Source organism: Rana temporaria, chromosome 8 (genome assembly GCF_905171775.1).
Source record: "Rana temporaria chromosome 8, aRanTem1.1, whole genome shotgun sequence".
NCBI lineage: Eukaryota > Metazoa > Chordata > Amphibia > Anura > Ranidae > Rana > Rana temporaria.
Window position 1 is genome coordinate 83,480,955 of NC_053496.1, and position 12,772 is coordinate 83,493,726.

Below are 12,772 nucleotides of genomic sequence, written 5' to 3' on the forward strand. Positions count from 1 at the left end.
TCCAAGGAAAGTATTTTGCAGTGATTACACTGTAAAACAATTTTTGTTATTTACCGTCACTTGTGCTTTCTTAATCAAGCTTTAATTTGTATTTTTTAGAACTTCTGGAAAGTAATGCTGCTAGCATGGAAAGCAATTACAAGCGAAAAGACTCCCTAGGGAACATAGAGAACATGAACACACAGCAAAAATTAGAAGAGGTTAAGGCTGAAAATGAACACTACAAAGTTCAAGTACTCCACCTAAATCGGACTATTGATGAATTAAAAGAGAAACTAGCTAGCTGTAAAGAACAGATTACTGAGTTGGACTCAAAAAATAAAACCATTGCTTGTGAGCTGCAGGCGGAAAAACATTGTGCTTCCACTCTGGAAGGCACTGTTAAGATGTTAAAGCAGGAAATAGATCACAACAAAGAAAGTACTGCTAGTAAGGTTGCTCAAATTAAAACTATTCAGAGTAAGCTGGATGATTTTAATAAAAATGAGACCAAGCCAGACTCTGAGGCAGAATGTCTTAATCTAAGTGATTCAGTTCAGAACTCATTACGGAAATGCCTAACATTTGGAGGAAGTGACAGTCTAGCGGAGAAAATGGGATCAGGAAGAGAGAGTACATTTTACAACGCCATAGAAGGGTTATGGAGGAAGTGTCAAGAAGTTCTTCAGGAATCTGGCAAAAAGAATGAACAGATCCAACATCTCAAAAAAGAGCTTGAAGACCTGAAGAACAAAATGACTGAACTCCAGAAGGCAAAAGACACCTTACAAGTCCATCTCCAGGAGTCTCTTTCTCAAGGCTCTCTTCTAAGAGAGAATGACCAACTTATTAGTGAGCTGCAAAAGCAGTTGTTAGAAGCTTCCAAAGATTTGGAGAAACTTAAACAGCAAGAAATGGATTACAAAAATGAGGCAATGTTGACTAGCCAACAGATGAAAGATCTGAAGCTACTTGTGGAATCTTACAAAGAAAAATGTAAAAAGCTTAGCAGCTTGGAAGACCAGACCAAAGAAAAATCTGTTGCATTTCTGTCGATGGAAAAACAGTTGGCAGATATCCAAGCAGAACACGCGAATTGTGAAAATAACCACCAGAAATTAGGTGTTGAAAAGGGTGAATTAGAATTGAAGATTAAACAGATGGTGGAAGAGCTTTCAGGTGCTCAGAGTGCCAAAAATGATAAAGAAAAGCAAATGGCAGAAACAACAAAAGAAATTGAGCTGTAAGTTTAATACGCGCTAAACTGTGTCTGTGTATTTGGAATAGAGTCCAGATCTTCTGCTTAAGGGGAGGTATTTGAGTACGAAAAATTTACCTTTTAATTGTAAATCTTTTGGTTTTCTTAGCCTGATGTACTTTAGTCATTAAACTGATAAATAGCTTTTAGACCCCTTTCACACTGAGGCAGTTTTCAGGCGTTTTAGTGCTATAAATAGCACCTGTAAAGCTGTGAAGGATGCCTTCAATACGCCCACCTAACTAAAAGCACCGTTCAGGGCTCAGGAATGAAACAATACGGGTGTAAAAGTAATATATTTGCGATAATCACACACGAGCAGTCATATAAAAGACAATATGAAAAGTCTTCAGAAATAAGAGTCCATAAAAATATTGCAGCGGCGCTTTGCCAAAAACATATATTGTTCATATGAGGGAACTGGTATTAATGGTATTGATCTTAAGCCAAACACCTTCCACCAGAAAAGCTTCACCGCCTGAGGGGATTTCCCCTTTGGGGATGCACACGCCACAAATCAGGGTAAAAATCCCCTTTTAATCAAAAACCATTTTCAATTGAACCTTCACCATGTTTACCTTGCAGGGATCCAGCATACCATGTGAAAGGAATATAATGTCCAGATAGCGTAATACTGCTTAAAGATTTATTGTATCCCAAAATACCCCCCTTACAAGTTAAACGTACAATATGTAAACTAATTAGAAGCAAAATCAATGTGCAAAATGCACATTGATAATGCGGGATGTTAGAAAGTCATGCAAGCAGCATCTTTGGGGTGGTTTGGGAGCACTGTATACAGCTCTCCCAAAATACCCTGCCCATTGAAATTAATGGGCAACGCTTCCAAAGCACCTGAAAAGTGGTTTTGAAACACAGGTGCTTTTAACCCCTTCACCTGCTAGGGGGGGGGTTTAAAAGCGCCTCGCTAGCGGCCGGAAGTGACGCTTAAACAGCCGTAAAGCGCGGCTAAAATGAGCGGAGCTTTAGCACAAACGCACAGACGGCCCCATTGTGAAAGAGGTCTTGCAGTCCTCTACATACAAACGAGTTCTGTTCTGAGAGCACGTTCAATCAACTTGTAAGTCCAATAAAGTTAACCTGGGTACCCAACCAACACAACCGGTCCAATAAATTACTATATTAGGCTTATAACACGTTTCACACAAATAATACATGGCAAAAAAGGTTGAAATATAGATAAAGAACTGTATGCAGTAAAGTGCACAGAACCACCACTACCAGAAATGTGAACTAACTCGCATGATTGGATATGTAAAAGCATGTTCATATCTTCGAAAGTTAAAGCGGAGTTCCACCCAAAATTGGAACTTCCGCTTATCCCACTCCTCACCCCCTTACATGCCACATTTGGCATGTAATTTTTTTGGGGGGGGAGTGGGGGCTTCAGGAGGAGTGGGACTTTCTGTCCCACTTCCGCCAAGAGGCTGGTTAGGCGATTAAGCTTAATCGCCTACAGCAGCCCCTCCCTGTAGGCGAATCGCCTAGGACACGTCACAGGTCCTAGGCGATCTCCTGTCCAATCAGACGGCGCAGGGCCACGCGCATGCGCAGTGCCGCTCGCGCATGCACAGTGGATGCCCAGCCGTGAAGCCGAAAGCTGTCACGGCCGGGTGCCCACAGTTGAAATGAAGACGCCGGTGAGGGGGGGAGAGGAGCCGAGCCCCGGCCGGCGTGTCGCTGGAACGCTGGAGCAGGCAAGTGTATGTTTATTAAAAGCCAGCAGCTGCACTTTTTGTAGCTGCTGACTTTTAATAAACATAAAAATTGGCTGGAACACCCCTTTAAGATGTATTGAGATGCTAGTAAATGTTAGTTTTATGCAACAGTGAGGTGTTCGTTTTTTTTTGTTTTTTATTTAATTTTTGCTTCTGGGTTCCACTTGGTTTATGGCTTATGTGAAACTTCCTTTTCCCCTTTTTTCCCCACCATTATGTTATTAAGGTTAAAGAAAGACCTTTCACAACAAACCAGTCAACTAAAAACAACACAACTTGAGCTTCAGAGAAAGGAAGAGGACTATTCAGACCTAAAAGACAAATTAGCTGATGCTAAAAAGCAAATGCAACAAGTTGAAAAAGAGGTTAGTGCATTTATATCTTTTTTTTTTTTTTTTTTCCCCCTTTTATGTAAAAGGAGTTCTGCAAATCTCTCAATATCGGTTGTATGATAAAACACATGAATGTAGCGCTAATGAAAACAAATAATGAAAACACTGTGTTGAAAATAAATGAACATATGTCTGTGAATACATGTGACAAATAAATGTATAAAGAAAACAGTCTCTGTGTTGACAACAAATGATGGTGATAGTCCAATGAAAGTAAAGGGTGATAATGCTCCCTTAATCCAAACGTGACAATGGAAATAGAAAGAAAGAAAGAAGCTGCCAACATCTGGAGAGAGGCTTACTGGAAGTATTGAACCCTGAGGAACACAAGTTTGAAAGGGTCAATCAAACATGATAAAAATCCTGTAGGACCAATCCTCAGCTGCAGCTCTCATGCGACCTCCAATGCTTCAGGATGTGACGATCAAGGTGAATAGGTGATAGATGCTTTTGTAGAGTGATCCACCAGAGGTCAAATATCAAGGCCAAATGGAGAGTAACTGTTTTTTCGGTATACGAGGATCTGGAACTCTTCCAAAACTGCCGAAGCAATACCTCCGCCATATGTAAGATTGGGGTGATCTTACCTGATCCAGCGATGTCCACAAGAGCCCAAATCTTACATATGGTGGAAATATTGCTTCGGGCAGTTTTGGAAGAGTTCCAGATCCTTGCATCCCGAAAAAACAGTTACTCTCCATTTGACTTCTGGTGGGTCACTCTACACAAGCATCCATCACCTATTCACCTTGGTCATCACATCTTGAAGCATTGGAGGTCGCATGAGAGCTGCAGCTGATGATTGGTCCTACAGGATTTTTATCATGCCTGATTGACCCTTTCAAACCCACGTTCCTCAGGATGTAATACTTCTGGTAAGCCTCTCTCCAGATGGTGGCAGCTTCTTTCTTTATATATCCATTGTCACGTTTGGTTAAGGGAGCATTATCTCCTTTTACTTTCATTGGACTATCACCATCATTTGTTGTCAACACAGAGACTGTTTTCTTTATTTATTTGTCACATGTATTCACAGACCTATGTTCATTTATTTTCAACACAGTGTTTTCATTATTTGGTACACTTTAGCGCTACATTCATGTGTTTTGTTTGTTTTTCCACTTGTCGATTGGTTTTGTAGCTGCTCACCATTTATAGACAGTGCGGAATTATTCTGTTTTTGTTTCCAATCTGTAGTATGATCAATTATGTTTTACTACATTCTGAATTGTATACTGTGACGGGAGTCACTTTTGGTGGATGGCTCGTGGAACCCAGAATCCCTTGGAGAGGTTGGGAAACCCTTGTTTCAGATCCCCAAGCAACCTTCTATGTCTATTAGGGGCACAGGGTGACTGAAAAAATGTGGCTTGGATTACTTAAAATGGAACAGTAATAATTATTCACAGTATCACCCAGGATATTATATATATATATATATATATATATATATATATATATATATATATATATATATATATATATATATATATATATATATATACTATTCCTGGTTTGTTTGATTCTGAACTCGACAGAGCTGATCACATTGGCCTCTGTACAAAGTAGACAACATCTGTCTGCTACTGGAGCTCCTGCTTTTGTAAGGTGTCCTGTGTTTATACTTATGATAATGTACAGTTACTTGCAAAAGTATTCAACCCCTTGCCATTTTTTGTTGCCTCACAACCTGGAATTAACATGGATTGTTTGAGGATTTGCATCATTTAATTTACAGAACATGCCCACAACGTTGAAGATTTATTTTTATTGTGAAGCAAACAACAAATAGGACAAAATAACAGAAAAAGTCAATGTGCATAACTATCCCCCCCCCCCCCCCCTAAAGTCAATACTTTGTAGAGCCACATTTTGCGGCTATCACAGCTCCAAGTCACATTGGATAAGTCTGTGAGCTTGCCACATCTTACCACTGGGATTTTGCCCATTCCTCTTTGCAAAACTGCTCCAGCTCTTTCAAGTTGGATGGTTTACGCTTGTGAAGAGCAATCTTTAAGTCTGACCTCAGATTTTGGATTGAGGTCTGGGCTTTGACTAGGCCATTCCAACACATTTACATGTTTCCCCTTAAATTACTCAATTGTTGCTTTAGCAGTGTGTTTGGGGTCATTGTCCTGCTGGGAGGTGAACCTCCGTCCTAGCCTCAAATCACACACAGAGTGGTACAGGTTTTGCTCAAGAATCCCTGTATTTAGCACCATACATCTTTCCCTAAACTCTGACCAGTTTCCCAGTCCCGACTGCTGAAGAACATCCAAACAGCATGATGCTGCCACCACCATGTTTTACTGTGGGGATGGTGTTCTTTATGTAATGTTGGGTTTGCGCCAGACATAGCGTTTTCTCTGATGGACAAAAAATTCAGTTTTAGTCTAATCAGGCCAGAGTACCTTCCTCTATACATTTTGGGAGTTTGTGCTGCCTCTCTGATTAAGGGCCTCCTTGCCCGGTCCGTGAATTTTGGTGTGCGGCCGTCTCTTAGCAGGTTTGCTGTTGTGCCTTGTTCTTTCCATTTGGTTATGATAGATTTGATGGTGCTCCTAGGGATCATCAAAGATGTGGATATTTTTTTATAACCTAACCCTGACTTTTATTTCTCAACAACATTGTCCCTTACTTGTTTGGAGAGGTCCTTGGTCTTCATGGCAGTGTTTGGTTAGTGGTGCCTCTTGCTTAGGTGTTGCAGGCTCTGGAGCCTTTCAAAAAGGTGTGTATATGTAATGACAGATCATGTGACACTTGGGGTCCTTTCACACGTGCGGACCGTTCGTCCGTTTTTTCATACATCCGTTTAAGGACTGCAATGCTTTCCAATGGGATAGCGTACGTTAGCGGATGAGCATCCGCTAACGTCCGTTAACATCAGTCTCCGTTAAGCTCCGTTTTTTTTGACCGGAAGAAAACCCTATTTTTCTTCCGTCAAAAAAACGGAACGGACGAAAAACGGATGTTAGCGGACGATCCGTTTAACATCCGATCCGCTAACATCCGTTTTTCATCAAAATATGTAATAAAAATAAAGTTCTAACAAAAAAAAAAACGGATTGAAAAACGGATGAAAAAACGGATCAACTGATGATAAAACACTGATCTAAAAAACGGTCCGCACGTGTGAAAGGACCCTTAGATTGCACACAGGTGAACATTTCACTAATCATGTGACTTCTAAAGGTAATTGGTTGCACCAGAGCTTTTTATGGGCTTCATAACAAAGGGGGTGAAATACATACACACATGCCAATTATCAGTTTTGTATTTCTGAAAAATAGTCTTATGTATATATTTTTCTAATTTTACTTCATCAACTTAGACTTTTATGTTCTGATCCATCACATACAATTCACATTAAAAAAAACATTGAACTAAAGGTTGTAATGTAACAAAAGAGGTAAAAAGCCAAGGGGGTGAATACTTTTGCGAGGCACTGTATAATAATGTGTGAAGCTCGGTGACAACAAGTCTGACCTGTAGTAAAAGCCTGATTAATCACAACAATGGCCAGGTCGGCATGGAGTCGCCTCACCTTCTTTAAGATACTAGTTTAATTGACTATGTTAATTCTGTTTCTGGTTAAAGATTGTGTTGCTAGAGAGATGTCCTCCTGGTGTATATTTTTGGGTGAGTTTGTTCAAATAAAGCGTATCATGTTCCAGCTTTGTAACTGAGCTAGTTTTTTTTTATATCTATAATCAGACTGGAGGAAGCGATGTATGACAGAAGCACTCAAGCGGAGTGCGACAGGCTTCTGTGACATTTACCAGGGATCTGTTTCTGATGTTAACCTTCTTACAAACCCTTCTCAAGTCTTTCTGGCTTGTGATGTGATTGTCTGAACCTGTCCTGTATGAAAGCATTAAATGTTCTGGAGCTGTAAAATTCAGTCCCTGTCAGGACCTTGACTACATAGTATTGTCCATACCGATCAGCTTTCCTTGATAATCTAACATCTTAATTGTCAATGTACAGCCTTGCTACATAGTACATAATGAAATTTAATTGATCATATATTTGATCATATATTTGGCTATGTCATAAGTTTGGTTATTTGAGTGTCAGACAGTGCAGCCATTCCGAGAACAACAGGTGAAGCTGCACTGCAACCCCAACTGGATTCCAAGGCTGCGGGTTGGATGCTCAGGCTGAACAGGCCTTCCAGCCACCTCCAAAGCTCAATGCATGCAAGGAAAAGCCGGCACTCCAGTATAATAGCATAAATTAACTTCCTTTTAATGTAAGATTATAAATTACAAAATAAAATAGAAAAAGTGCAGCGCAAAACTCAAATATATAAATAATACTGGTATACTCAAACACCAATACCATAAGTGTAAATATGAATATGCAGAAAAAATGAAAAAAAAAAAAATATTAAAAATTAAATACAATTCAAACAAACAGTCCAAAAGTCCATAAGTGTCAGAAGATGAGTGAATTAAACGAAAATAAATCTCCACCACGTGACAATCCACCAAAATTTTGAAGTGATCCCTCCACCGTTGTAGATGGCTACTCTCACCTTCATATATGGACCACTGAGTTAACAGATGGTCAATAAAGCAAATCAAATAGGCAGGTCATGAACAGGAACCAGGCTGATGTATTAGATCCTCATAAGACAACCAAACCGCAAAGGACAGGTGCATGTAAAGAGATAATCACAGACTAAGTGCTCACTGTTGCAATGTGTGGATTTATTCTTTAAAAGAAGCAAAAGTCAGGCTACTCACATTTGGCCAGACAAAAAACGGCATGAAGTAACAATCTTTAGGAATGAACAGCAGATGAGCGACGTGATGTTTCAGGCTCCTAAACATCACGTCGCTCATCTGCTGTTCATTCCTAAAGATTGTTACTTCATGCCGTTTTTTGTCTGGCCAAATGTGAGTAGCCTGACTTTTGCTTCTTTTAAAGAATAAATCCACACATTGCAACAGTGAGCACTTAGTCTGTGATTATCTCTTTACATGCACCTGTCCTTTGCGGTTTGGTTGTCTTATGAGGATCTAATACATCAGCCTGGTTCCTGTTCATGACCTGCCTATTTGATTTGCTTTATTGACCATCTGTTAACTCAGTGGTCCATATATGAAGGTGAGAGTAGCCATCTACAACGGTGGAGGGATCACTTCAAAATTTTGGTGGATTGTCACGTGGTGGAGATTTATTTTCGTTTAATTCACTCATCTTCTGACACTTATGGACTGTTTGTTTGAATTGTATTTAATTTTTAATATTTTTTTTTTTTTCATTTTTTCTGCATATTCATATTCACACTTATGGTATTGGTGTTTGAGTATACCAGTATCATTTATATATTTGAGTTTTGCGCTGCACTTTTTCTATGTTATTTTTTACTTGCTTAGGATTTTTGCGAATTTCCCTTAGTGTTCAGCTGGCATTACCAGTGATCTGAACCCTGGGGGTCTGTATCACATAAATACACTTTTAATATCATAATTTTTTGATCTATATATTTGCGCTGATTGCACCCTGTTTTTTATAGATTATAAATTACAGCTGACGCATTGCAGCAACTAGGACCTCATTAGCGGCTGAAACGCGTTGGCTGTATTTTATTGTTTTAAATTAAAGGAAATACATTTAAGCTCTTATATGCAAATATGAGTGCAGCCATACCAGCTTTTTTTTTTTTGTCAACTTTGTTTACTTGTTTCAGATCTCTGCTATGCGTGAAGAGAAGAAGACCCTAAGCAATAAAATTAATGATTATGAGAAACAGAAAAAGCAGATGTCTAGTGAAATCGAAATGAAACAGAGGACTATTCAGCAACTTAGTAAGGTAATCGTATACTAAGGATCCTCAAAGCCTAGCTGCAGGGGAAGGTTCTTTAATTCTTACTTATATTTGCAAATATAGCATTATTAAGACAGATTCCCAACTCAAATATATTTTAACCAGTTCCCTACTGAGCCATAGTAATATGACGTTGGCATACTGTCTCTCCCCGGGTGGACGTCATATGACGTCCTTTGCTTCGCGGCACCCGCGATTGCCCGTGATCATGGCAGGAGTGTGGATCTGTGTGTGTAAACACGCAGATCCACCTCCTGTCAGAGGTGAGGAGACCGATGTGTGTTCCCAGTACAGAGGAACACACATCGGTCTCCTCCTCTTGTGAGTCCCCCTCCCCCTACAGTAAGAATCACTCCCAGGAAACATATTTAACCCCTTGAGCGCCCCCTAGTGTTAACCCCTTCCCTGCCAGTCACATTTACACAGTAATCAGTGCAGTTTTATAGCACTAATCGCTGTATAAATGTGAATGGTCCCAAAAATGTGTCTAAAGTGTCCGATATGTCGCGATGTCACGGTCACAATAAAAATCGCAGATAGCTGCCATTACTAGTATAAATCAAAATAAAAATGCAATAAAACTATCCCCTATTTTGTAGCCGCTATAACTTTTGCACAAACCAATTAATATATGCTTATTGCGATTTTTTTTTTTTTTTTTAACAAAAAATATGTTGAAGAAAAGGTATTGGCCTAAACTGAGGAAAATGTTTTTTTTTTTTTATTATTATTATTATTATTTATTAAGTAAAAAATATTGTGTTTTTTTTTCCAAAATTGTCGCTTTTCTTTTGTTTATAGCGCAAAAAATAAAAACCGCAGAGGTGATCAAATATCACCAAACGGAAGCTCTAGTTGTGGGGGGAAAAAAATTAAGATTTCATTTGGGTACAGTGTTGCATGACCGCGCAATTGTCACTCAAAGTGCGACAGCACTGAAAACTAAAAATTGGTCTGGGCAGGAAGGGAGTGAAAATGCCCCGTATTGAAGTGGTTGAATGAAGAACTTTACATGTCTAAATCCCTGATAAAGTACTGAAAGCAGTTAGAAACACATGAAAGCATGAATTTCTAACTGTCCTGAATTAATACATTTTTCCTGCATTCCAGTCAATCTCCATCTCTATTGTATATTTGTTGGTCCCTGATTATTGTCATGTTCCCTAGTCCAATGTTGTTTAGGGATGGGGTGGAACCTGTCATATCAGAGATTCTGATCTAGTGCTGTAGGTTGCCATTATCAAACAAAGGCATTGGTGCCATTTCTGGACCAATCGCATATGCTTCCATGGAGTTGTGATCTGCCATAAAACTTGGTACACTGTCCAGAATTCAGGCATAGGAAGCCTTGACTGTTGTAGGGACATCCACAAATGCAATAGGTAATGGCTTTTATTAATATTTATGTTAATGGTACTCTGATACAGTTTTGTTGTATACATGCCCATTATGTTATCTGAAGACAGGTTTAGCATCAGTTAAATCTGCTGGCAAGGTAAATAATTTAGACTAATCTACTGTTTTAAAAGTGATTTAAAAAAAATCCCTTCACCCTTACAAATGCATTTTTGTCTGCTATAATAATGGTGCGAAATATTATTGCAAAGTAACAATAGGAGTTTGGCGTTTTGGAAAGGTAGAGGTTTCCTAGTGTGGTGAAATAACAGAGCTTTATAATCACAAAGCTTGCCCGTTAAAAGGCTGTAGTAACATTTTCTCATTTCATTCTTGTTTACAGATTACACATGATAGCTTCATAACTAGGGCATCTGCCTAAATCAAACTGGTTAATCATTCTGACATGGAAGAACTAGTATGTAGTGATCAGTGTATGATTTATGTTCTCATAAAAGTTGCTTTTTTATAGGAACAGCGTGATAATGAGAAAAATGGGGACACGGTGCAGCTATACCAAAAAGCATGTCAAGGTAATGAGTTCCATCTATTATCTACACACCTAAAGACATGCATGTGATCTTTACATTAAGCAACATAAAATATTATACACTAAAAATGGACTGTGTCTGCATCAAGAATGGCATGAAAGAATGTATGTATATATATATATATATATATATTCATTTTGAAATAATTGAGTCACTCCTCATAGAGACTTATCCATTCCCCCCCCCCCCCCCCCCCCCCGGAGCCTGTGTTCACTATAAATTTCCCAAGCCAAACTGATTTATTTTATTTTTACCTAAAGGTATGCTTACAATAAAGCTTATATGTTGGTAAAATAAATACAGTATCTCCTAAGCGTGCACGGTTTAGGAGATATTCTAGAGAGCAGCAGCTGGTGACATTATCAGTGCAAGTGCTCTGAAAAAAAACGGCATAACCAGGCTGTTCCTTTAGAGCAGTGTTTCTCAACCTTTTTGCCTTTGGGGAACCCTTGGCAAAAAGTTTGAGATCTCGGGGAACCCCTGAAAAAAAAATTCCGATCTCTAAAGCGAAACGGATCATTGGATCTGATCAGCGAGCTGTAGCTATAACAGCAATAAACAGTATCAAATAATAGAATAGGTATTGTAAAAACAGGTGCTCAATTCTGGCTTGACCAGTGACAAATGCAGCTTTACCAGTGACAAATGCAGCTTTAACTTGGTATGTCTGCACACACACACTGCTCTGGCAGCTCTCACATCCCGATCCAGCCACCTGCTGCTGTATCCCTGCTGGCTCTGTGCCTCCTGCAGCTCCCATGTCCCTATGCTACCATGTGCCCCTGCCAGCTCGGTCCATCTACCCCCCCCCCCCCATCTCAAACTCAGCCACATGCCCCTGTTGAGAAACACTGCTGAAAAACAGCCACATGCCCCTGTCCAGCCACATGCCCCTGCCAGCTCTGTCCCCCACCATCACAAACATCCAGCCATGTGCTTCGATGGCTCTCTGTCCCTCCTGCACTCTGCATTACTGCAGCTATAGCTGTGGTAATACAGAGTGCAGGGGAAACAGAGAGCCATCGGAGCACAGTGCAGGGGGAGGCAGACAGAGAGCCGCTGTAAGAGCTCACCTTCCAATTTAGCCACGTGTTGTATCTTCCCAGTCAGCGTTGCCATAAGATCTCCTCCTTCTTCTTCGGCTCCCGTGCCCGCTCTCTGCACTGCTTCGCCCCTTGACCTTCTAGGAGCTGGAACTAGAACAATTATTGGCTATTAATGCGTACTGTGTGTAAGCAGCAGCGCGCATGAAGGATAATGAAATTCAGTGGTATACATCTGCCCATTCGCCGCCATTAAAGCGGAGTTCCGGCCACAATTTCACTTTTTAAATATAAATACCCCTGTAATACACAAGCTTAATGTATTCTAGTAAAGTTAGTCTGTAAACTAAGGTCCATTTTGTTAGGTTGTTACAGCATTTAGACACTTTATAAAATAGAAATTGACTGGGGCCATCTTAAGTGTGGGCATCATGAAGCCAGACTGTATGACTTCCTGGATTTCAGCCTTGCAGATCTCGCACATGCCCAGTGCTGCACAAGCAGTGTCAGATCAGGTTTCAGCACCTGTGCTGTCCAAGTCACATGATTCTTTGAGACTGGGGAGTGCACAGACTCCTG

General features: G+C 40.0%; 1 protein-coding gene across 1 annotated transcript in view; it reads left to right on the forward strand.

Moving 5' to 3' along the window:
- KIF20B (kinesin family member 20B) overlaps positions 1 to 12,772 on the forward strand; it is a 160,238-nt gene that overhangs the window by 70,930 nt on the left and 76,536 nt on the right. The window contains exons 20-23 of the mRNA XM_040362115.1: positions 100 to 1,222; positions 3,203 to 3,341; positions 9,067 to 9,189; positions 11,072 to 11,132. Coding sequence (XP_040218049.1) covers positions 100 to 1,222; positions 3,203 to 3,341; positions 9,067 to 9,189; positions 11,072 to 11,132 — 1,446 coding nt within the window. The remainder of the gene's footprint in view (positions 1 to 99; positions 1,223 to 3,202; positions 3,342 to 9,066; positions 9,190 to 11,071; positions 11,133 to 12,772) is intronic.